Source organism: Bubalus bubalis, chromosome 3, assembly GCF_019923935.1.
Source record: "Bubalus bubalis isolate 160015118507 breed Murrah chromosome 3, NDDB_SH_1, whole genome shotgun sequence".
NCBI classification, from domain to species: Eukaryota; Metazoa; Chordata; class Mammalia; order Artiodactyla; family Bovidae; genus Bubalus; species Bubalus bubalis.
Window position 1 is genome coordinate 152,461,508 of NC_059159.1, and position 26,502 is coordinate 152,488,009.

Genomic DNA, 26,502 nt, shown 5'->3' on the forward strand with positions numbered 1-26,502 from the left:
GGGACTCTCAAGAGTCTTTTCTAGCACCACAATTCAAAAGCATCAATTCTTTGGTGCTCAGCCTTCTTTATGGTCCAACTCCCACAACCGTACATGGCTACTGGAAAAAATGTAGCCTTCGTAAGTCTTGCTGACTCCAGTGTTCACCAACCATCACCTGTCTTATATTCTGTAAGTAAAAGCCAATGAAATGAAGCTAAGCTCCTTAGCTTGCATTGAACAATCCAGTGCCAGTGTTCTAGAGATAGAAGAAACTTGCCCAACCATAACTCCATGTCATAGATATGGTCTGGGCTATTCTACTCCACACTTTGCTCTTACTAGTCCTAACACCTAGAAATCCATCTGTCTCCTGGGCAGGTTCATAACTTCCTGTCCTCATCAGTTTACCTCAGATATCTTCCACGGAAACAGTCTCTTCTTCCTATGAATTTTCATCATTTATATCATTTTATAAGTAGACTCTGCACTTGACTGCATTCGCATTCTTACTATGTTGTAAGCAACTGGCTGTCAATGTCTGTTTTACCCATTCTTGCATTATTCAAAGCCTAAGACTTTGTACCTAGTAGATAGTTAATAAAGCCTCATTGATAAGTGAATGGACAAAATGGCATCTTTTCTCAATGTTTGTCTTCAAAATAGTTTAGTAAAAGGTGTTATGGTATTAGGTACACCAGAGCCTTTCTAAAATACGGTCCATTTTAGAACAAACTATAGCATGCAAGTTGATTGTAAATCTGATCAATGGGCAATTTTCACTGGAATGATGTGAGAGACCGCAATAAAACAATCTTTACCTTTAATATAGTCAGTCCTACAACAGATCATAACATCATTACAAATTTTGTTAACTTCAATTGCTTTTGAAATTATATTTTAAATTTAATAACTAGAGCCAGATGCAGGAGAATATAAATACATTCAGTTCCCGACTTAATATGGTTGGATTTAATACTTTTCAACTCTGTAATGGTGTGAAAGCCATTCTCAGCAGAAAGGCTGAAGATCAAACTGTGATCTTTTCCAGGGCAAGCAAATGAGGTATAGTGTCTTCTGATGTTGGGCAAGATCCTGAGCTGCAGCTCCGTTTGCCGTATGATCTCAAGGATAAACAACTGATACACTTACAACCAGTTTGTACCCATACAACCATTTTCTTTTTCATACTCAGTACAGTATTCAGTAAATTAACTGAGATAGTACTTTATTGTAAAGCAGGCTTTGTGTTAGATGGCTTTGCCCAACTGCAGGCTAATTGTAAGTGTTCTGTAGGCTAGGCTACGCTAAGATGTTTGGTAAGTTAATGTGAATTAAATACATTTTCTACTTAGGCTATTTCCAGTTAATGGTGGGTCTATCAGGATGTAATTCCACCATATATCAAGGTAGATCTGTACTTAATTATATTTTAAAATCATATTCACTACTTTATAAGAGCAATTCAGCATATTCTCTACCTCTTTTCTCTAGAATTTAAGCTGTGAGCACAACATTGGTCTGGAACTTTCCCTATCTTTAGAAGCCTTTCTGAGGGGGAAGGGTGTGTATGTGTGTGTCCATCCCAGTCCATGTGTGTGCACACACACGCACATGCATGCACACTTCTGGTTCTTGCTCTGATGCTTCAAGGTTTCAGTTTAACTGAGCATCAAAACCTCATTTCCTTCTAGCCTTTGATTTTATTGAAAGAGACATTAACTTCTGCTTTGTAATTAAGAAAAGTTCTTTGAGTCCTGCTACTCCTCCAGCTTTTTTGTTGTTGTTCCTTTTTCCTAGTGGAAATTAGGGGTAAACAGTATCAACTGAATTGAATTGAAAAAGAAGTTAGGGACTGACCTTCTGGTCTGGGCACTGTCTTGTTATCTGTTGAGCAGTTCTCCTGATAGTGGCCCATCAGATGGCCCTGGGTCCTTGTTCCCGTCAGTAAGTTTGACATTCGCGAGCTCTCTGCTTTCCTCCAGCTGTCTCAGGTCCCCTGCTGAGCTTTATGGTCTGAGTCATCCTTGTGCTCCTTGTTTTTAGATCAGTCTGTAACAGAGTTGGCTTACTTTTGGATAGATTTGGATTCTTTTTTTCCAATTTAAATTTTTACCTTGGAGGCGTGTACCTTTTAAAGCAGCCATCTGAAGCAGTTTTGTTATGTTTTTTAACACTCAAAAGTACCAGAGGTGGAATCCAGTGGAACGATTTCCCCTTTCAATTTTACATTTTAAAATGTGCTCTGGTTTATGTTTTGATTTCTAGGACTTTCAGACACTTTATTCTTCATTGCTTTTGGGGTCCAAGGTATAGTGGGTCTTAGCTAGTTGAGGTGGGTCAAATGGCTTGACCCAAGACCTATACTGTTGAGTTCATGCAGGACCTGGAAAGGACTGACCAAGACCCAGATGAGGACTGGGTCAGGAGTAAGGAGTGGACCCAGGGCAAATGTGAAATCAAACGACAGAGCTGAGTGGCTTAGGCACACTGTTCGTGTCAACTTTTACTGTGCACCTACACAGTGTGCAAGGTCTGTGCAAATTACTAAAGTTACAGTGCTGAGCAGGGCAAACATTCCTAGAAAAGAGATATTAGGCAATTACACAATACGTACTCTGAAGGAGCATGATAGTGTGTAATAGAACTGAACCAGTCAAGGCAATTAAGGACACTTCCCCATTGAAAATGGTGTTTAACTGCAAATCTGAGAGTGGGGCAACTAATGGAGGAGGAAAAATTCTCCATGCTGGAGTGCATGAGAGAGTCCAGAGGTAAGAAAGAACTTAGCATGTTGCAGAAACTGAGTGAGTGGCTGGAGTACCAGGAGGCTGGGAATGGGCATGAGGTGAAGATTGTTACAAAATGAGACTAGAAAGATGTAACATAGTCAAAACAAATTAACAAGCTCAGTCATTAGCCAGGCCATCTTCTGCCTTAGTTGTGAGAGGCCCATCATTGGTACTCCTAGGTGTCAAATCATCTTCTAGTAGTAAGGGGCAGTGGTTGTCTTGCAGACCATCCATTCCGGACTAGGGCTAAAGTGTGAACCAGGTATAACTTGTAGGTTCAAAGGACTCACCTAGATAAATGGGCATCTGAGTCCTAGTTACTGGGTGAAGTTCAGACAGGAGTGTGCAGGCAGACCTGAAAAGAGATTGAGGTATGAGAGAGATTCATCAGATTTAAGGAGCAGGAACAAAGCTAACGGCTGGTCATACAGACCTGGCCAATGTTATATGGGAGCCCAGAGGGAACCTGGAATTATGCCTGGGTCTGAGAAGCCACTCAAGACCAATATGAGGCCCTGGCATCCTCACAGACCCCCACTCCAAGTTTTTATTTTGTAAAGATTTGACTGAACTCTAGAGTTCCCTGTATTGTAGGTCTCATGTTCTTTGTATCACTGCCTGATGCTGGGCTAGCTCAAGGGCTGGACCATGGATGCAGCTGTGAGTGAGGCACTGTGGAGGGGAGAGACTGGACAAAGAAAGATGGTGTCAATGCTACTCTCCTTAATGTAGGGTTTTCACTTTGTAATTTTTCACAAGCTTTGAAAAGCATCTTTACAAGCTTTGAAAAGCATCTCTAAAATGAAACAGAGTACAGCATTTCTCTTGAAAATCTAAGTAGTACAGTCTTAAATCCCACATCATCTTGTGATGAAATCTCTTTTACACTCATCTACAATCTCATTTGACTTGTTCCTATCTCTTAATGCCTTAGTTGCTTTCAAAAAAAAAAAAAATAGGTTTTCCAGCTTTGAGAAATTAAAGGCCTACTGAGATGCTGGTTGGAGATAATGTACTGAATAGAATTGATCCAGAACAGTGAGGGGCAGCTCAGAGCCACCAGGGAAGTTAATGCCTATTTAACATGTGTTAAAGATGAGCTGGATTAGGGGATTCTGGCTAACCCTTAGTACAGGGGAACAAAATGAAATGTAACTCGCACAACTCATTTTTTGCTTTTTAATTTTCCCTTTTCTACTCTAATCCCCTCTGCCTTACCTCTAATTAAGATGTGGATCATGTGGGAAAAAGTCCTATTTTTCCCCTTGCTGGACATAATCTCATTTCAATCCTACGCCAATCCAATTTTGAATAAATCCTAGAAAGTGTCACCACATTGAGTGTTGTAAAACTCACGTCAGAGGTTCCTTTAATGTGACCTGAGTTATGGATATTCTTGTTTCTGGGGCCCCCTGACACTGGGGAAAAACAAGTCATTCAGTAAATCTGAATCTCAGTAAATTTTCAGTATCCTGTAACCAAGGAAAAAAACTCTGTAAGGAATACTTGTGGTCCCTGGATAAGGAATGTTTTCATATCAGAGTTATTAGTTAACCTAAACTGAAGTCTTCTACCTTCTCTCTGATGAGTTAGGTGTCTTTTCATTTGGGTTGGTGGGAACAGGAAGTATTCTTGGCCTTGTATGAGCCCTGATGATAATTTCACTCTAATCCTTTTGAATGGTTTCCTTCCCGGCCTTAGCTAGTTTCTCCCATGCTCATTAGTACTCTGCCAAAAATTTGCAGAGACCCCCAAACTTTTTGGCACCAGGGATAGATTTCATGGAAGACAGTTTTTCCACGGACTGGGAGTTGGAGGGTGTGGTTTCAAGACGATTTAAACACATTGCATTTATTGTACACTTTATTTCTATTACTTTTACATCAGTTCCACCTCAGATCCTGGAGGCTGGGGACCCCTGCACCTAGGGGGCCCTCAGCAGGGAACCCAGCTCTGTCTGTGCAGAACTCTCCTCTCTGGTTCTCTGCCTTGTGAACTCCAGTCTCTTGGGCCTCCCCACATTCCCAGTGCTGTCTTCTCAGCTCAGGGAGACCACAGGCCATTCTTCTGGGTTTTCCTCTCTGTGCCCTGGACTGGAGACACTCTCCAGGCAGTAAGCGAGGGCAATTGCGGGGCTTGCCTCTGTTTGTTCCCATCTTTCAGGGATCACTGCCCTTCATTGCCTCACAGCCAATGTCTTGAATACCATCGGCTCATTTATTTTGTCTCTATTTTTCAGTTATGCCAGGCATGAAATCCAGTCTTAGTTACTTTCGCTTGGCTGAGAGCAGAATCCCTCCAGAGCTATTTTAAGGTTGTTTAAGCTTGTTTTTGACACTCACTTTTTGAGACCTCACTCCATACAAAGATAAACACATAATGAATGATCTGACAGTACATCTTTATTTTGTGGCAAAATGAAAAGACTTTTATGCCTTTTCTTTGGAAATTATTTTTCTGAGTCACTAGTTTTACAATTAAAGGTTCTCTGCAAAGGAATTTTTAGAATAAAGAATTTTGCCTATAAATCACTTTCAGATTGCTAACACTAAATTGAGTAATGAAATTGCAAGAATTTTACATTTTTAGGTATACATGTACATATTTATTGGATTTTACAGAGCTTTAGTGCCCTTTTTGTTTATTTCTTATATATTCTCATGGACTGTTAAATAACTCGTCAGCCCTAGGAATTGGGCCTAAAGGCCTCAATGTATAAAACAGCCCTGCTTTCTTTAGAGGTTCAAAGTGGTAATAATACCACTTAAAATAGCTTTATTCTCACTCCAGTCATGGTCTCTGACATGAGATGCCCTTTGTTTCCCCCCCCAAATGCTGATAAAACATCTCAGCAATTTCCATATTTCCCTCTGTTAGGTACTAAACAGCAACAGGTTTGTCCCCTTGTGCTAAAATGTGGCCTTTATCCTTAGTGAAGAAAGAGCTTCATCAGCTCAAAAATTCTAATGTCCTAGGGCCTCTGCTTTCAATCCTTTAAAATTAATGGTTCTCCCCCTCGTCTGTCTCCATCCCCTGCTCCCTCCCACCTTGGAGGGGAATAACTGGCAATGTCTAGAGGCATTTTAAGATGTTACAGTATTTGAGGAGGAGGGTTGCTACCATTGGCATCTTGTAGGTAGAGGCCAGGGATTTAACTAAACATCTAATGATGCTCAGGACAGCCCCTCACAACAAAGAATTATGAAGCCCACAATATTATTCAACAGTGACGGGGTTGAGAAACACTGTCCTGAATCAGTGTGGCCTCAGAGTGCAGAATTCTTGGGGTTACTCATAAAAATACCTTTTTGGTGGCCTTGTTGTTACCTGTTTGTATTTTAGACTTTTGTTTTAGTGAACTCAATAAATTCATATCATCCTAACTTTGAAGGGAATCACCATAGCATTTTGAGCAAAATTAGCTTAATATTCTGTATAAAAAAAAGCAAGATCTATCATCCCTAAAATCATAGACTCTGGGCTGCTGAGAAGAACCTCAGGCTGTGACTTTGGCCACTGAAAATATTGGATTCACACCAAGGCTGTGCAGAAGCTCCAATGAATCACGGGGACTCTTTCTCAAGGGCATTTTTGTTCCTTGCTGTTGATACTTTATTTGACTGGTCACCTGGAGCTAACTTTGCATAACGTAGAAATTGGTGAGGTTTATCTTCATCTATATATGACTGTGCTTCATCCATATCCATTCTGAGTCTCACTGAAACAGATTCTTTATAATCAGCCTTTATTTGTGCATTTGTCCTGGATTGACTAAGAATTGTTACACTTCTCATGAGCAAAAGGGAATTACATGGAAAATCCAGTGGAAACACATGAGATGTCATTGACTCCTTTATTGGACAGGTCTGATTTTTAATGTCCTTACCTCCTAGAAATGAAGAGCTCTCAGTTAATTAGTAGGAAACAGTAGTCTGTCAATATTCTCTTTTTTCCCCATGTTCCTATCTGATATATAAATGGACCGACCTTATATTTCTTATCCTTGAGGTCTTCTAACTTCTGAGTTTGTGCATAAAATTCTACATATACATAAGCAAATTTTGGTAACACCTTGAATGTTTTCATACATTTGAGCTGGTGGTGTTTTTATCTTCGCAAACATATGTTAAGTCAACTTATATCTTTGGAGCCTTAGCTCTTGCTGTTCCTGTTAGCTAAAAATACTTCATTTGTCCTCCTCTGATAGGGGAGCAGCTACCTTTATTTTAAACAACATAAATAGCCTTCTCCTCTAAGAAACTTTTCCTTAACTTTCTCCCAACGAGGACTATCTCATTACTTTTGTGGACTCTAAGCAATTTTGCCTTTGTGGACCCCTTTCTCTATTAAAATTTATATTTTACAGTTGAATTAGTGTAAAACTGAATTTAATAATACATTAAATATTTTTGTACCTAACCTAAACACTTATTATTTTAAAAGAAATTAAACATTTTCATAGGCTCCTAAAAGTATTGTGGGTCCCAAACAGTGTATCTACTCTGCCAATTGGATAACTCCCTGACCTCCAGAGTTAGAATTGGTCATCCATCCTGCCGTTATCCCTCTTATAACTGATTGAAAAATATATAAACAAATATAACAGCTTTTTCTTGATGACTATTAGCCCCTTAAATATGGAGTGTTTGGTTAATTCATTACTTCTAGTTGTGCCTAATGGGATACCAGGCATGAATTAGGGACTCACAAATAAACAAATAAATGTTGCTATTCTGATATTTTGAAACCTTGGGCACAAAAAGACTCAAATTCATGAGGACACAGCAGGGCTGGGCTACATGAGAACTTTGGTCCCTGCCGTTGCAGTGCTCCTTTAAAAAGACTTCTAATGACTTCTTCTGAAAGGATGGGGTAAGATGTACTTTCCCCATTCCTCCCACTAAATCAACCAAAAATCTTGAATGTTACATGCAAACAGACAAAGCTCGGAGGAAGGAATGGTGGACTGGTGGAGGCTTCACGTAAGAACCAGCACAATATTGAGTTCCCAGGATTTCTTTTTGCCTCGTATCTCAGACTGGATATCAGAGAAGCTAGCAAACTGGGATACTGATACTCTCAGATGAAACAGCCCCAAGAAAAGCTGCTGCTTTTCTAGCCAAAGCACTGGGAAAAGGGCAGCCTAGCAGTGCAGAAAACTTTTAGAAAATAACCCTTTGACTATACACAAAACCACAGAAAAAAACTGCAGTCCTACCTCTGTCTCTATCAGCAAAAGCTATGCAGACACCCTGGACTTCTGCCCTTGCCAGGCTATAAGCAGACTCCTCCAAACTTCTGCTGGGGTTATATCAGAGAAGGCCAAGTAGGGAGCCAAGACTTTAATTCATACTGGCCAACAATAAGTAGGCCCCCACCCCTGTTCCGGTGTCAGGGGAGAACATGGGAGGAGCCTAGACTTCAACCGCCATTAGGCGGTAATGAGGCACCCCTACTTCCTCCTCACTGGAGTGGTATCAGAGTGGGCCTAGTGGAAATTCAGTTTTACCGTTACACAGCATTAGCAAAACCACAGGGTCAGTGGAGGCCGTGTGGGGAGCAATAAAGAGGTACATACCCCCTCCCAGCCCTGGTGGTATCAGTGGGCCTTACTGAGGAGCCTGAACTCACCTCTTGCCTAGTGAATGGGGCCACTCACCAACTAGCTATCACAGGGGGCCAGGGAGAGGACCTGGACTTCCACCTTCATGTGGCAGTAACAAGGTGACATCCCTGTATCTACTGGAGGAGTGTCAGAGGAGGTATAAAAAGACATAGGCTTTCAACAGGATCTTTAGTCTTATAATGTAACAACCCAAGATCAATAAAAAATCACTCTGCATACCAAGAACCAAGAAAATGGCAAACTGAATAAGAACAGATCATTAACAGACACCTAAGTCTAGTCAAGGCTATGGTTTTTCCGGTGGTCATGTATGGATGTGAGAGTTGGACTGTGAAGAAAGCTGAGCACCGAAGAATTGATGCTTTTGAACTGTGTTGTTGGAGAAGACCCTTGAGAGTCCCTTGGACTGCAAGGAGATCCAACCAGTCCATCCTAAAGAAGATCAGTCCTGGGTATTCTTTGGAAGGAATGATGCTACAGATGAAACTCTAGTACTTTGGCCACCTCATGTGAAGAGTTGACTCACTGGAAAAGACTCTGATGCTGGGAGGGATTGGGGGCGGGAGGAGAAGGGGACGACAGAGGATGAGATGGCTGGATGGCATCACCGACTCGATGGACGTGAGTTTGAGTGAACTCAGGGAGTTGGTGATAGACAGGGAGGCCTGGTGTGCTGCGATTCATGGGGTCGCAAAGAGTCGGACACGACTGAGCTACTGAACTGAACTGAACTGAAAACAAGATGATATAGAATTGTCTGACAAAAATTTAAGTGGCCATCATAAAAATGCTTTAATAAATAATTGTAGACATGCTTGAAACAAATGAAAAAATAGTCTCAGCGAAGAAAGAGTTTCAGCAAAGGAATAGAAAATATAAAGAAAAATCAAATGGAAATTTTAGAATAAGAAATATAACAACTAAAATAAACTCAGTGGATGGACTTGGCTCAGCACCATATGGGGATGATAGAGGAAAGAATCAGTGAACTTGAGAACAGAATAAGAGAAAATACCCCATCTGAACAACAGAGAGAAAATAGACTGGGGTGGGGATGGGGTAATAAGAGTCTCCTGGACATGATGGATGGACTGCAACAAAAGATCTAATATTCATGTCACTGGAGTCCCAGAGGAGATGAGAGAGTGGATTAAAAAAGTATTCCAGGAATAATGCCTGAAAATTTCCCCAGACTTGGGAAAAACCTAAACTGATAGATTTAAATATTAAGAAATCTCTAAGCAGGTATAAACCTAAAGGAATCCATACCAAGGCACATTAATAGTCAGAAGACCAAATATATTCTGGTAAGAGACTTGTGTCCAAAATATACAAAGAACGCTTTTATCTTGAAAATATTTAAATCTTTTGTGTTTTTATGATTTGGTTATTTTACAGAAGAAGATAGAATAATGGGCAATAAGCACCTGAAAGGATGCTCAATATCATTTGTTATTTACAAAATGAAAACCACAATGAGCTATTATCCCACACACACTAGAATGACAATGAGAAATGAAAATCAACACAAGATGTTCTTAACATCACTGGATAATGATAATATTGGATACAACCTAACGCTGGATACAGCAAAAATTAGAAACAGCCTACATTTCCACCAGTTGGTAAAGGCTCTATATCCATACAATGGAATAGATTCAGTAATAAAAAGGAAAAATTACTGATATGTGAACTATGACATGAATAAACTTCAAAAACATGCTTTTGTTTTGCATAAGAATCCAGATCAAGAGACCACATATTATATGATTCTATTTATTTGAAATATCCAGAAAAAGCAAATCTGTAGAGACAGAGAGTAGATTAGTGACTAGCTGGACTGGAGAGGGGTGAGTGAGGTGATGATGGGAATGAGAATTCTTTGGGGGTGAAGGAAAAAGTGCTAAAATTGTTTTGTGTTCATCATTGTACCACTTGGTACATTTACTAAAATATCATTGAATTGTACACTTGAAATGGGTGAATTATATGTGAAAGAAACCCCATTATAGTTACTAATTATGTATAATACACATACATAGATACATATATGTGTGTATATATGTGTGTGTGTATATAGTCTTCATACATGTATAAAAAGCTAGGTTGTGTTTTGAACCAGAAGAGTGAAGAGAAAGGTGAATTTTATGTGATATCCCAAAGCTTGTGTTGTACTCTCCATTTCATTGCTATTTTTTATAAATTGTATGGAGAGGCCATCTGAAATACTGGGTGTGTCTGATGCCTTTGTTTTTCTGGTGCCCCTACCTATTTCAAGGTGATTAAAAACTTAATTTACTTTTCAGATATAAGGCACTGTATTTAGTTGATACTAACAGCAGGACTCATCTAAATCATAAATACTAACATATCACAACATTATTAATTGGCTATATTCCAGGATAAAATAAAAAGTTAAAATCATAAATACTAATAAATGAATTCTAAGATATTTGGGTTAAATAAGGGTAAAATGAAACCAATACATGGTTGCCAAATCAACTCAAATGTGTTCTATTTATGAGTTTCTTTCTAATTGTAAAAAATATTATTTATTCCTAAATTATGAAATAGAATGGTAAAAGATTTATTATGAGTATTTTATAACAGATAATATCCAATTTTAATAGAAACATTTTCATAAAGAGAAAGAAATGCTTTTTAAAGTTTTATCTTGGAAAAAAAGTAAGAATGGGCATAAAGACAGAGTTAAGTTAAAAAACATTAATTCATGACCTTTAAGAAAAAATGCAGTCGGCCAGTTGCATGGGCCAGTAGTCCCTGTACCACTTTTCTTGCCACGGTCCATAAGAACTATGGGAAGTCTGACACAGAAACAGAACAGACAAAAAATAATTCTCAGGAGCAGGTACCTGAAACATATTAAGTATTGCTTGAATAGAGAATGAAAGGTTTGGTGGAAAATTCTTTTTATCAGGCCATGGAAGTTTCAGAAAAGCCTGGAATTTCTATTTCGTTGTTGTTATTAAGAAGAACCAAAATTAACTGATCTTCTAATACAGAACTATTTTCAGTTCAAAGTAGGACAGAGAGTTCTAACAAATATTTGAAATAATCTGCTGTTGCCCAACTACACCATTCTTACAGGAGAAAGTTTATGGTGTCAATGTTTTGTGTTTAGAACAGAGAGAGAGAGAGAGACATGGCTGAGGGAACCCAGTGAGAGGGATCAGTGATGTATTAATCCATAGTGAATAGCACTGTGTAGTCAAGGGAGCAAGGGCAAAGAGTGGTCAAGAAAGGAAGTCGGGGATTAGTGCCTCAGTCCTAAATGTCAGCTCCAAAGGAAGAGGCAAAAGCAAAAATGAACAAATCCTTAGACTGCGAACTGCAAGGATCAGGCACAGAAGAGATTCATGCAGAATGGACAGTAACAAATGTGTTGTAGCAAAAATTGCATTTGCGGCACGAGCACAATCTGCTGGGTTCAGGCACTGTGCAGCACCAGGCAATTAAAACTCTGTTCACTATATCTGTGTGCACAGGGGCTCCCTGCTTGGTCATTTAGGCTCAGAGACTGTTTATGGTTAGTAAACCTCAGTCTCTTTTCTCTGGACTTATAATTAATCTGATTTGACTGTGCTGTAGATCAGTATTTTGCCTTGTTTGTACACAGCTTGCTTATCTAAAGGGCAGCTGATATTTTTATGTGCATACCTAAGGGACTTCTAAACATATGGTTCTTACACCATGCCATCTATTTCTATTTCAGCCTGGACAGTTTTAGACGGTACAGCCTTGCTACATGTAAGAAATGGCTGTAGGAAACAACACTCAACGAAGTTATTCCATCATCCCGTGTTTTATATTTGTTGAGGTAGGTGTATTTATTTACCTTTACAGAAAAACTGGAATTGTAGCAGTTTCATGCTGAGAACTTGGATTATTTTATAAAATTATTTACTCTTATGATTGATAATGAAATTTTTATAGCAGAAACATTGGTAAAGAATAAGTTATGCAACGTGTTTCTTAAATAGGAAGCCATAGGACAAGAAGCTTCATCTATGGGGTCCAAAATAATTGTGTCTTACTAGATTTCTTTTATTTTCAGTGGTGATTTGAATATACTGTTAATTATGAATGCAACATTTTGATTAAATTGTTTCTTTAAAAAATCAATATCATTATTTCAAGAATAAAATAAACAAGGTTTATAGATGATGTTATTGACCTTTGGCCTTGGATCCAATATAAAGAAGAAAATTTCTTAGAGTTGACTATCTTCACTGGGCATTTTTTTTTTACTGGGATATTGAGAACTTATATAGTGTGCAATTTTTTGGGTTTTAAATGATTTTGTTGAGATGCCTCAACTTTGAGCCAGTAAACAATTTCTCCAGTGTCTTTTGGTTAAACTTCTTGTCATCCTTTCCCCACTGTACCTCCCTTTCCATAATGTTTGCTATAGAAGAGACAAAGACATGAAAATTTTAGGTAATTTGGAATAATATGATGAAAAAAGCTACTCCAGGTTTTCACAAAATAAGGTATTGATTTGCCAGAGATGATATTATTTTTGCCTTCTTCAAGAGAAAGGGCATCTAACACATTGGTTTTTATCCAGAAAATTGTGTTTAAAATATGATGATGTGAAAAGCTGAAAAGTAAATGTCCTGAGTTTCCTTTCTGGTAACAGCTTGCATAGTCTCTCCATCCTAAGGATCGGCTGTAGCATGTTCTTACATCGTCAGGCAGGGGATCTTTTTGGCTTTGAGTATGGGAGGAATATGCATGTTGATCCGTTTTATCGCCTGTATCACTTGAGTTAAACCATTACTGATGCTGGCAAAAATGTACTTTCAGTGCATGTGCTGTTTAACCGTAACCTATGAATCAATGAAATGTTTGGGTTTTTTTTTTTATCTTCTAGCTCTTGAAATAACTGTAGCTGTCTATATAGTCAGTTGAATGATTTTGATAATATTATCTGCGCCAACTAATAATGTTTGGCTGATCCTCAAGTTTCACTTTATAGATATCCCTTGGTAATTTAGATGGGCAAATATTACTTGATGATTTATTTTCTGGTGATATCTGTGAACCTATTTGTATTGCAAAACCAGGTGGAAATAGAGATTACATTGGGACAGAAGTGTTGATATAAGTTAAGATACTCAGACTCAAGTATATCTTTGAAAGGGTAAACAAAGAACTCATCTTTGAAAGGGTAAACAAGGAACTCATCTTAAAACACAGCATATATTCTTAATACTCTTAACTTGCCATACAAGGTCAAAAATAACTCCTTTCAGACAATAACTCTATATTATATCTATTGTGGGTTTCTAGTTGCTGTTGTTCATATTGAAATTGTGATGAATAAAAAGGAGTCCTTTCTCCCACTGATCATGGGAAAAGGATAGAAGTGTTTGACACTATGTTTTTCGATGTTAAAACCCTGACTCTTTTGTCACAACAAAAATAAAATTTTAAAGTGATCTTGCCTGGAGAATCCCAGGGAAGGGAGAGCCTGGTAGGCTGCCGTTTATGGGGTTGCACAGAGTTGGACACGACTGAAGTGACTTAGCAGCAGCAGCAGAGGAGATTTAGAATAAGTCATCTGTCATCATCCTTATCCTCCTGGCTCAGTTTAGTTTAGTCGTTCAGTCGTGTCTGACTCTTTGCGGCCCCATGAACCACAGCACGCCACACCTCCCTGTCCATCACCAACTCCCGGAGTCCACCCAAACCCATGTCCATCCTCCTGATAGCAGTTTTATTTTAAATTTTCTTAAAAGTTGAACAGGAACCAAACCTTAAAGTAAGTGGCTGAATTTATTGTCTGGAAGCTCTGTGTCTAAAGATTGTCAGGCCTCTAGTCTGTGAATGATGAACTTGACAAGTAGAGCAAACCATAGAAGACATCAATTAATCTTTCTATGCCTTAACCTGACACTAAATATAAGTCTAAAAATCTTGGAAAGGAAAGATAGTTTATTCTTTATCTTGTTGTATTATTATTCTTACTTTGCATAGAAGTTTAAGACATATCAGTGACTTCTCTGAAACAAGGAGGAGAAAGAAAAAAAGAGGACATGAAGTATCAATAGAATAAAGTAGAAACTGAAAGGGAAAGAGGTGAAAAGTGGCTTTCATGATTCTCGCATATTTCATTCATTAAATGCTTTTTGTTATAAACACCCCATGTTTGTTGCTGCACTATTTATAATAATCAAGGTATAGAAACAACCTCAGTGTCTGACAGTAGATTAATGGATAATGCAATTGTGGTTTGTAGATATATGTGTGTGTGGTATATATATATATATATATATATATATATATATATAATTTCCTCCCCCAATGGAGTATTATTCAGCCATCAAAAAGAATTAAGATACTGTCATTTGTGACAGCATATATGGATCCCAAGGGCATTATGCTAAGTGAAACCAGTCAAAGACAAATACTTTATGATTGTTGAATCTAAATATGTGGAATACATATGTGGAATTTAAAAAGGAAAATAAAAGTTCATAAATACAGAGCAGATTTGTGGTTTCCAGATGTGGGGGCACAGTGAGGAGGAGAGAAATGGGTGGAGGGAGTCAAAATGTTAAAAAAAAAAATAAGTTTCTTCTGAGATTGGGCAACAAAATTTTGAGTAAGATCCAATGGGAACAAAAGAAATGAAATAAAGGAAAATACTTATTGTTTACCTACATTATTCCAGGTATTATAATAGGGATATCAGAAAACTTGATCAAAAGTATAACTTGGTAAAAATGTCAACATGATCAATAAGTATCTTTCCACTGTTGTTTTTTAATTATGAAGTAATTCAAACAGAGAAAATAATATAGCCAGACATCACTGTACTACCATCAAGACCAAATCTTAAAATTTGCTACATATGCTTCAGATATTTTTTTCATGGACTGTAAAATATTCCAGATATGGCTGAAGTCCTACTGTTCTAGACACAGAAGTAACTACAGTTGAACCTAAACATTGTGAATTTGGACTGTACAATTCCACTTATATGCAGATGTTTTTCAATAGTAAATACTACAGTACTAAGAGCCCATGGTTGATTGAATCTGTGGATGTGGAGGAACCTTGGATATGGAGGGCTGACTATAAGTTATACATGGATTAACCCCTGCATTGCTCAAGGGTCAGTTGTTTGTATGTGAAGTTAGAGGCTTTATTCTCCTGCATAATTCTTATACGTATTTTCATATTTTCCCTACATGTCTACATATTTGTAAATTATATTTTAGGGAGAGTTTAGATAAATGATCATATTGAACCTACTTTTTGCAACTTAACTTTTCATTGAACATTATGTTTCTGAGTTTATTCAGATTGGCAAGTCATTCTTTTAATTATTGCCTTTTATTCCATTATGTGAATATATATCAATACCTACTGAAGGATGGTTTGGTTGATTCTTTCTTATTTTTTTTAACACTTTATACCCTTACAGCTTTTTATTTTTTTGCAGAAAGTATCCTTATTTCTGTCTCTGTATGCAGGTGTACAAGGGCTTTCCTTGGATTGACACCTAGCACTGGAATGACGAGAGATAATTACATTTTCCTGTTTTGTTTCTTCATTATAGAAACAATATTGGTATTTTTCTACCAGTTTTCTTGGAAAAACTTTGCTAAACTTTATTATTAGTTTTACTGGTGTCTGTATATTTCTTACATATTTTTTCAGACAGTTATATCACCTGAAGGTATTGAACCCAGGCTCCCTGCATTGGGAGTGTGGAGTCCTAGCCACTGGACCACCAGGGATGTCCCTGAATTTACTGATATTTAATCCTCCCATATGTTGAATCTGCCATCTCTAGCTCATAGTGGATTGTTTCTTTATAATTATTTTTAGCTCATTTTTGGCAGAGCTAAAATTCTTCTTCTATAATAATTCATGTGGGTCTTAGGTTTTAAGAGTATTTCTTTGGGAAGATTTTATATGCATGTTTCTCTTGGGTTTATGTTTCTATATTCATTAGTCAAATTTTCATAATTTCACAGTATTATTAATCAAAGTTCATCTTCCTTGTAGTCTCCCTTTGCCAGCAGGTGGATTTACACAGAACACTGTCTCTGAAGTGTCAAAAGCACGCTTTCAGGAATTCTGACTTTTACACAGGAGTCTCAGTTCCAACTCAGGTCCTTAGAATGTCTTATCCTCATGGGCATTAAAACCCAAACCTTCTTACTGAGACTGCCATGTACCCCTTTCTCTATTCCCGTTTAGGTTCACCGTGTCATCACTTTACTCAGTTACCACTCCTGCCTTCAGTACCCTTTTGGATTCAGCTCATCTATGAATTAAAAAGAAAGAAAAAGACTGACCATCATTTGTAGGTGTTTGTGGTGGAACCTTTGCATGACTATTTTGTTCCAGGAATGCGTTCACTCATTCAGCACTTATATTTTTAGTGCTTATTTTTCTTCCCCAAGTCATTATGTGTTTTTCCCTTTTTCGCATACTTGACATACTAACTGGCTTTCTGTAACTTGAATCTCATCGAGGTTTTTTGCAGGTCTGTGGTTATTGGGCCATGTTTAACATGTATAGGGGATGGAGGATGGGGATGAGAGACACACAGAGATCTCATGTGTATTTTCTTGATGATCTTAACTCTATGAGCATAAAATTTTATTTGTGGTAGTTGGTGAGGAGAATAGATGCCAACCAGCCTCTAAAATTCAAACTTGCTGATACAGTAGGAGCTTGTCTGAGACCCACCCAGAAGGCTGAAACAGTGGTAGAGAGGCTGACAAAGCAGCATGCAGCAGGAACTATCTCACGGTGCTAACATGTCAGGAGAGCATTGCTTTAGGTAATCCTTGAATGTCACAAACCAAAATGAAGGGTTAAGATATTGCTGGAGAGAGAGCTAAGTCTCTAGATTAGGAGAGTATCTAGAGAAAGTAATGGGCTGAAAGGAGGGAATTAACAGTGGGAGGACAGCAGAATAGATTGAGAAGTATGATATGCAGTGGGCAATGCAGGTAGTGCCAGAAACCAAGCCCTTGAATGTTAGAAATTCAGAAAAACGTCTCAAGTACATCTTCCAGCTAATCCTTAAAATGTAGCTTTCCATGCTGGCTAAAGCCTGTTAAATGGAAAGCCCTTGACAAGAAAATAATGACTTGATTGACCAGAATACAAACTTTTCTGTCACCAATGAGAGGGAACTTCAGAATCACTAAAAATCGAATATGGTCCACAATAGTCCTTCTGGCCGGCTTTTGGCTCTTTGCTCATCTTGTTCTAGAACTGCAAGTAGTAGAGCAACTGCTGAACTAGACAAAAGCTTAGAAAAGTCAGAGGCAGCAGGGAGAGCAGTAGTTTTCCAGCCTGTAACATGAGGACACAGGGGACACCTACTTCCCATCCTCATTTTTATTCCTTGAACTCAATAATATTAATTTTTGGTGAGGATAAACGTACAACAAAGTAGCTTCCAAAAAGTGATCAAAATAATCAAATATTCTTAGTGATTTTTATTCTTAGTCCCTGTTTCTCTCTCTCCCTCTGCCTTCCCTACCTCCCTCTCTGCCTTTTAGTCCATTTCTGATCCCTTTTTCTTTGTCATTTTAGCAATACCTCTCATGCTTGAGGATCTAAAATGGAGAATCTCTCTGAAGGGAAAACACACTGAAATTTGTGACTGAAGTATAATTTTTCCATAAAAATAAGAACACAAGTTGTTTGAGATCTCCCATGTCCCCCAAATCAATGCCTAACTCAGTTTTTGCAAATTACTTAGGGCTGAAATACCCTTTTTGCAAATCTTTCCAGGTATCAGTGGACACCTCTTGAGACAGTTTCACTGCATGCTCTATAAACTTGTGAAAAATTCAGTCAAATCTCTTTCAAACATATTTGTGCTAACAGCAAAACTCTAAATGGAACTTAGCTTCCTTGGCAGACAGTATTAAGTAACAGGAGTTGGACATAATGAATGTAATCATTGCTTGATATGTACAAACGTGACAGTTTTATCATTTTGATGGTTTCTTGTACTTGCAGTGGTTACTGCCTTTTCTTGACAACTCATTTTTCTCAGCTGGAATCTACTGGGTGATTGTCATAAATCCCAGACTGAAGATAAATACTCTCGTGAAGTTCTGGAAGAACTTGACTCTGAGTGTCTTTCTCCAGGGCCAGATGTTAAGGAGTTTCCCCTCGTCATTTCTGGACAATGAGTACCATTTCAATGTCTCGCTTGTTTCACATCCCTCCGATTTTAAAGGAAGGGTTGCTTGGCTTTGCTTTCTGCTGTATACTTGGCAGGTGCAAAGATTTAGCAGCTGTGATTGCCTTGTTTCTGAGTCTTAAATTGCATTTATATTTAAGTCACATTGAGATCTTTTTCTCCTTAAAAAAAAATCAAACTGGTGGTTCTTATAAGGAGAAAGTATCAAAACTTATCCTCATACAGAGTAAAGTAGAACAAGAAAATAACTTGATGTCAGAAGCAGTGAGTTTGAGTCCTGGCTCTGCCATTTACTGCTTCTATAAACCTGGGTTCCTTCTTTGGCCCTCAGTTGCTTCATCTTTGAAGTGGAAATAAAAATAACTTCTTCCTGAACACTTTTAAGAAATGAGGTAATGCATCTGAAAGTGCTGGTCAAGTAATAAGTGGTTAAAAAGTGTTAGCACAAAAATAATTTAAAATAAGTTCTACCCACTATAAAGCAGAAAAAAACACCCAGCAAAGATGAAAAATAAAACTAACTAAACACACACATACACAAACACTAAAACCCTGACAATTAGGGAGGAAGTCTGGCAGTTGAATCCCCAAATATGCTGGGTTTAGGGGTATAATGTTTTTAGAATATTTTGAGATGTTATTGGATGTGGTGTTTTAAAAGCAATGAACAATCCGTGGTCTTTGTAACAATTGCAGTGATAAATGCACATTATAAAGTACTTTCCCATGCTTTTCCTTATTTCATCATTATTTTGACTAGTGTTTGCAGTACTGGGGTAAAAGGACAATGCCAATCTTTATGTATCTATTTTTCATAGTATCAAAATAACAATATTGATTTTAAAAATTAAATATGGTTACCATCACCCTTTATCCTTGTCATCAGATGCCCTTCCCAATGAATGAAGTCTCCTCTGTTCTTCAGCATTGAGTCTCTCCAAGGTGAATATTTTGGGATCAAGGTCCCCGTTAAATCTTCATGAGGGGAAAAGAAGTTAGGAATAAAAAAATGAATCTGGCTCCAGAGGACAAAAGATCGAGAGGAAGAAATATAGTTCTGGGGAAAATCAGATGGTTGGACTCCAAGACCAACTAGGAACTGGGCCTGAGACCCTCCCAGCCCCTTCTTTCTCTGACCCCCTTACCATACCCTCCTCCTGTTTTCCTTACTGGTCTACTCCTCCTCCCACCCACCCAAACTAATGAAAAGCCCAATCTAACTCCAGAGGAGGGGGAGTTATAAATCTCCAAGAAATATAAGAAAAGATGAACAAACTCACTGGTTATCTAAAAGTGATAATGATGATAACTATACCATGAAGGAATTTTGAATAGAGCAGGGATGAGGTCAGAATGAGAGCAGCTTTGCTCTTGTCAACATTTTAATGAAATATGTAACTCTCTGCATGCATCTCATGATGTAAGTTAGTCAGATTTCAGATTTTTTGAAAATCCCCTAGTGTGTTATACTATTGTGCTCAGTTGCTAAGTTTTGTCGGACTCTGTGCAACTCCATGGACTATAGCCCACCAAGCTCCTCTGTCCATGGGATTTTCCAGGCAGGAGTACTAGAGTGGGTTGCCATTTCCTTCTCCAGGGGATCTTCCTGACTCAAGGATCGAACCCTCATCTTCTGCATCTCCTGCATTGGCAGACCAATTCTTTACCACTGAGCCACCTGGGAATCCCATTATACCACTAAATATATCATATTTGACATTTGCATGGTGTTCTGTTATAAAACTGGAGTCCTGAAAAACATCAATAGGAAAATATTGACTTTTTTCAATATAAATATGTCTTTTAAAATTTCAAAATGAAGAAACAGACACAGAGAAGTTAACTGGCTTACTCAAGGCCACACAGACAATAGGTGTTAAGCTTGGGATTTTAATTCATTATACCTTCATATCTTATTTTCACTGCATATATGTAGGCATGATAATCATTGGCCTCCTGGTCACATGGAAGCAGGGAACTTTCTCCTCTGGAGAAAATAACTTAGGGTAACGAAGTCCTTTCAGAGGCCAGAAACATAGAAATGTTGGAGTGTGAATTTCCCTTTCTACAAGCTTCCGTGCTTTAAGTGCTTAACGAGTATTGTTATGTTTGCTGCTGCTGCCAAGTCCCTTCAGTCGTGTCTGACTCTGTGCAACCCATAGATGGCAGCCCACCAGGCTCCCCCTTCCCTGGGATTCTCCAAGCAAGAACATTGGACTAGGTTGCCATCTCCTTCTCCAATGCATGAAAGTGAAAAGTGAAAGTGAAGTCACTCAGTTGTGTCCAACTCTTCGCAACCCCACGGACTGCAGCCTACCAGGCTCCTCTGTCCATGGGGTTCTCCAGGCAAGAGTACTGGAGTGGGGTGACAGTGCCTTCTCCGATTGTTATGTTTGCTGCTGCTGCTGCTAAGTCGCTTCAGTCGTGTCTGACTCTGTGCGACCCCATAGACGGCAGCCCACCAGGCTCCCCCGTCCCTGGGACTCCCCAGGTAAGAACACTGGAGTGGGTTGCCATTTCCTTCTCCAATGCGTGAAAGTGAAAAGTGAAAGTGAAGTCGCTCAGTCGTGTCCGACTCCTAGCTACCTCACGGACTGCAGCCTACCAGGTTCCTCCGTCCATGGGATTTTCCAGGCAAAAGTACTGGAGTGGGGTGCCATTGCCTTCTCCGATTGTTATGTTTAAATCCAGGTAAATCTTAACTATCTAGAACTCTTTCAAAGTAGGGCATTTAAAAAATTTTGCTATTGGATTATAGTTGATTTAAAATTTTGTATTACTTCCTGCTGTACAGCAAAGTGCCATTCAGTGGTGATTACTGCAACTTTGTAAGTGCCATTCAGTCCTGGTTACTGTAACTTTGTACCATAGTCTAAAGTTAGGGAGCCTGACTGCTCCAGCTCCATTTTGTTTTTCAGGATTGCTTTGACTATTCAGGGTTTTTTTTTTGATTCCATACAAATTGTAAAATTTTCTGTCCTAAGTCTGTGAAAAATGTCATTGGCAATTTAAAAGGAATTACATTGAATCTGAGGGTTGCTTTGGGTAGTAAAGTCATTTTCCAATCCAAGAGCATGGTATATCCCTCCATCTGTTGGTGTTGTCTTTGATTTCTTTCATCAGTTGCTTATAGTTTTTTGTATACAGGTCCTTTGCCTCATTAAGTAGGTTTATTCCTAAATATTTTATTCTTCTTGTTGCAGTGGAATATGAGTTTATTTCCTTAATTTTTCTTTCTGATATTTTGTCATTTAGTGTATAGGAATGCAAGAGATTTCTATGTATCAATTTTGTATCCTGCAACATTACCAAATTCTTTGATGAGCTATAGTAGTTTTTGGTTAGCATCTTTAGGATTTTCTGTGTATATTATTATGTCCTCTGCAAACAGTGACAGTTTTACTACTTTTTTTCAAGTTTGGATTTATTTTTTTCTTCTTTGCTGTGACTAGGACTTCCAAAACTATGTTGAATAAAAGTGGCAAGAGTGAACACCCTTTCTTTTCCCTGCTCTTAGAGGAAATGTTTTCAGTTTTTCACTGTTGAGTATGATGTTTGCTTGGATTTGTTGTATATGGCCCTTATTATGTTGAGGTAAATTCCATATATGCACACTTTCTGGAGAGCTTTATTATAAATTAGTGTCGAGTTTTGTCAAAAGCTTTTTCTGCATCTATTGAGATGATCATCTAGATTTTGTTCTTCAGTTTGTTAATATGACATATTACATTAATTGCTTTGAATAAATGAAAGAATCCTTGCATCCCTGAGATAAATGTCACTTGATCACAGTGTATGATCCTTTTAATGTGTTGTATTCAGTTTGCTAGTATTTTGTTGAGGATTTTTGTGTCTGTGTTCATCAGTGGTACTGGCCTGTAATTTTCTGTTTTGTGATATATTTGTTTGATTTTTGTATCAGAGTGATGGTGGCCTTATAGAATGAGCTTGGGAGTGTTCCTTCCTCTGAAATTTTTTGGATGAGTTTCAGAAGGGTAGGCATTAACTCTTTAAATGTTTGATAGAATTCACCTGTGAAGTCATCGTTTCCTGCACTTTTATTTGTTGGAAATTTTCCATCATGATTTCAATTTCAGTACTTGTGTTTGGTCTGTTCATATTTTCTATTTCTTCCTGGTTCAGTGTTAGAAGGTTATACCTTTCTAAGAATTTGTCCATTTCTTCTAGGTGTGCAGTTGCTTATAATAGTCTCTTATTCTTTGAATTTCTGTGGTGTAAGTTGTAATTTCTCCTTTTTCATTTCTAATTTTATTGACTCGAGTCCTCTCTCTTTTTCTTAATGAGTCTGGCTAAAGATTTATCGATTTTGTTTATCTTCACAAAGAACTAGCTTTTAGTTTCATTGATCTTTGCTATTATTTTCTTCATCTCTATTTCATTTCTTTCTGCTCTGATCTTTGATTTCTTTCCCTCTACTCACTTTGGGTTTTGTTTGTTCTTCTTTCTCTAATTGCTTTAGGTGTAGGGTTATGTTGTTTATTTGGGATTTTTGTAGTAAGATTGTACTGCTGTAAACTTTCCTCTTAGAACTGCTTTTGCTGTGTCCCATAAGTTTTGGATCATTATGTTTTCATTGTTATTTACCTCTAAATATTTTTTTATTTCCTCTTTGATTTCTTCAGTGATCCATTGGTTGTTTAGTAATATATTCTTTAGCTTCCATGTGTTTCTGCTTTTTACAGTTTTTTCCTGTAATTTATTTCTAATCTCATAGTGTGTGGTCAGAAAAGCTGTTTGATATGATTTCAGTTTTCTTAAATTTACTGAGACTTGGTTTGTGGACCAAGATGTGATCTATCCTGGAGAACTTTTCATGTACACTCGAGCAGAAAGTGTTTTCTGCTGCTTTTGGATAAAATGCTCTATAAATATCAATTTAGTCTATCAAGTCTAATGTGTCATTTAAGGCTTGTGTTTCCTTATTATATTCTGTCTGGATGATCTGTCCATTGGTGTAAGTGGAGTGTTAAAGTCCCCCACTAATATTGTGTTACTGTTGATTTCCCCTTTTATGACTGTTAGCATTTGCCTTATGTATGGAGGTGCTCCTATGTTGGGAACATATATATTTATAATTGTTATGTCTTCTTGGATTGATCCCTTGATCATTATGTAGTGTCTTTCCTTGTCTGTCTCTTATACCAGTCTTTATTTTAAAATCTATTTTGTCTGATTTGAATACTGATACTCTAGCTTTCTTTTGGTTTCCATTTACATGGAATATCTTTTTTCCATCCCTTCACGAAGTAGGGCATTTATTTGGAGGTTTAAGTTAGCTGATAATAATCAGAAAACCCTTTGACTTTAATAACTGCTGTTAAATAATTTTCTTTTAAACTTGTGTTTTGAATGATCAGAAGCATACTCTACATAATAGAAAATAGTATCTTTCAAGTACTCAGCTATATAAAACCTTAAATGTTGGCATTATGTGGTTCCGATTTAAAATAAGACATCACTGATACAGTTGAAGCTCCCATGTACTCTTCCTTTACGGGATCCCATTTACTTCTTTGTCTCTCCAGAGGCAACCACTAAGCTGAATTTGTTGGATATAGTTTTCTAAGCTTTGAACACTTTTATAATATGTGTTCACTTTGTGCCTTAGTAAGTTAGAAAGGCTGAACAATTATATTTCTTTTTTAATGTTAAAGTACTTGATCATGAGTTGTGTTTACATGCTGTTCTGTTATAGGTGTAGATATTTAGGAGATTGAACCAAACACATAATGTCCATGGCTTTATATGATAGGTTGGCATTTTAAAATAATCCCAGCTAAAATTGACTCTAACAGTCAGTGTGGGATAGGTTTTGGCACAATAACAGACAGTTATTGTGGTTAACACACAAGCTGATTTCTCACACTGCAGATTCTTTGTGGTTGGTAGGTGGGTTCTGCCCATCCCAGTCACTGAGACCTTTCCTATTGGAAGCATCAGCTCAACACGTTTCCATGATCACTTTGGCAAACCAGAGCAAACATGGACATTCACAACATAGACTCCAAAGCCTCATATATATAGTTCCGACAAGCTTCTTATGTATAGTTAATATCGGTCACTTCCGCCCACATTTCAGCAGCCCAAGCAAGAGAACTGTGGCCATGTCCAAGTTTAAACAGGGTGGGGAAGTACATCCTACAAATGTATCTGAGAGAGAGAGATGCTTTGTAGCCTAAATGACCACCACAATGCCCTTGTGATTTCTTCCTTCCCACTAAAAGTTATGTTCCAAATTGTTCAGGTAGTAAGCTTTACTTAGCCATGTTCTGTTTAATAGTGACATTTGCATGTGTTTGCTGAGTTCTTTTGTCAAATGATTTATGCAGTTGATGTGACTGATAGGGACAGTTCCCTGTCACTGGTGTGTTTAAGTAGAGACCGATTTGCCAAGTGGTGGGAGACTGAAGAGAAGACGTCAGTACCACACTGTGCTGTGCTTAGTCGCTCAGTCATGTCTGACTTTTTGCAACCCCAGGGACTGTAGCCACTGGGCTCCTCTGTCCACAGGGATTCCCCAGGCAAGAATACTGGAGTGGGTTGCCATGCCCTCCTCCAGGGGATCTTCCCAACCCAGGGATCAAACTCAGGTCTCCCACATTGCAGGCGGATTCTTTACCATCTGAGCCACCAGGGAAGCCCAAGAATACTGGAGGGATAGCCTATCCCTTTTGCAGGGGATCTTCCCAACGCAGGAATCAAACCAGGGTCTCCTGCATTGCAGGTAGATTCTTTACCAGCTGAGCTACCAGGGAAGCCCCTCAATACCAAACTAGTAACCCTTATTCCCTTATGACCCTGGTCCCTGCCCTAGTGAGACCATCCAAAGATGATAGTCCTAGTGGGAACCATCCACACGCAAGTACAATTTCCAATGTTTTGCCCAAGAATGCTTTCCTTAATTCATCCACCTACTTTGTGGAGTTTCCAGACCACTTTATTCCCATATGGTATACCATGTGGTAACATGTTCCTTACCAGCTTCGCTGATAATTGACATAGCACCTTAAAGCAAGCATCCTTCGTAATGTTGAATGAATGCACCAGTACTCTGATCCTCATAGAATTTTATATGCTGCCTCTATAGGTCATGAGCCCAATCAAGCCAAAATAATAGCAGAGTCTGGAATTAACATATTACATATAGTTTACATATTACATATAGTTTAAGAACTATAAAAGCATCTTGTCCTACTGCAGTGTATTATTTTGCACAGGGTACAGGTGAATTCATTCTTTACTTTGTGATGCCTTTTTTCTTTTATAAAACCCTTTAAATATAATTTGAAGCAGTCTAAGCTGTCGTTGGGATGTGTGGCTGGCCAAACTCTTTGCATTTCTCTTGAATCCTAATTCTAAGATTATATTAAGGCTAATTTTTAAGCCAATACAATGTTATGATCATTTATTCTAAAAACAAAACCAAACCCCTTGAATTTGAATCTATTTCACATCATATAAAAGTCTAATTTATAGGAATGCTAAAATAGCAATCTGTAGGGAGAAGCAGCTTGGCACTGTGTCCCAAGATCTTCAAGATTTTGTATTCCCCTTTTTACCCCAAAAGCACAATCTGCTTTTGTTTTTAATTGAAGCATAGTTGATTTACAGTGTTGTGTTAATTTCCCCTGCAGAGCAAAGGGATTCAGTTGCACATATGTACATTCCATTATGGTTTATCACAGGATGTTGAATATATTATAGTTCCCTGTGCTATACAGTAGGACCTTGTATATCCATTCTATATATGCTAATTTGCATCTGCTAACCTTAAACTCCCACCACTCCATGCATTTCCCACCTCTCCTCCTACTTGGCAATCACAAATCTGTTCTTACTGTCTATTGCTCACACATGATCACAGAGGATTCCAGCAG

At 38.1% G+C, this 26,502-nt stretch overlaps 1 protein-coding gene across 12 annotated transcripts in view; it reads left to right on the top strand.

The window, feature by feature from the left end:
• The window catches only part of PLPPR1 (phospholipid phosphatase related 1), a 600,006-nt gene that overhangs the window by 437,379 nt on the left and 136,125 nt on the right, over window positions 1-26,502 (top strand). For all 12 annotated transcript variants that reach the window (XM_044940346.2, XM_006067875.4, XM_045165145.1 and 9 more), the window contains one exon: window positions 12,131-12,235. In XM_044940346.2, coding sequence (XP_044796281.1) covers window positions 12,173-12,235 — 63 coding nt within the window. In that variant the 5' untranslated portion in view covers window positions 12,131-12,172. The remainder of the gene's footprint in view (window positions 1-12,130; window positions 12,236-26,502) is intronic.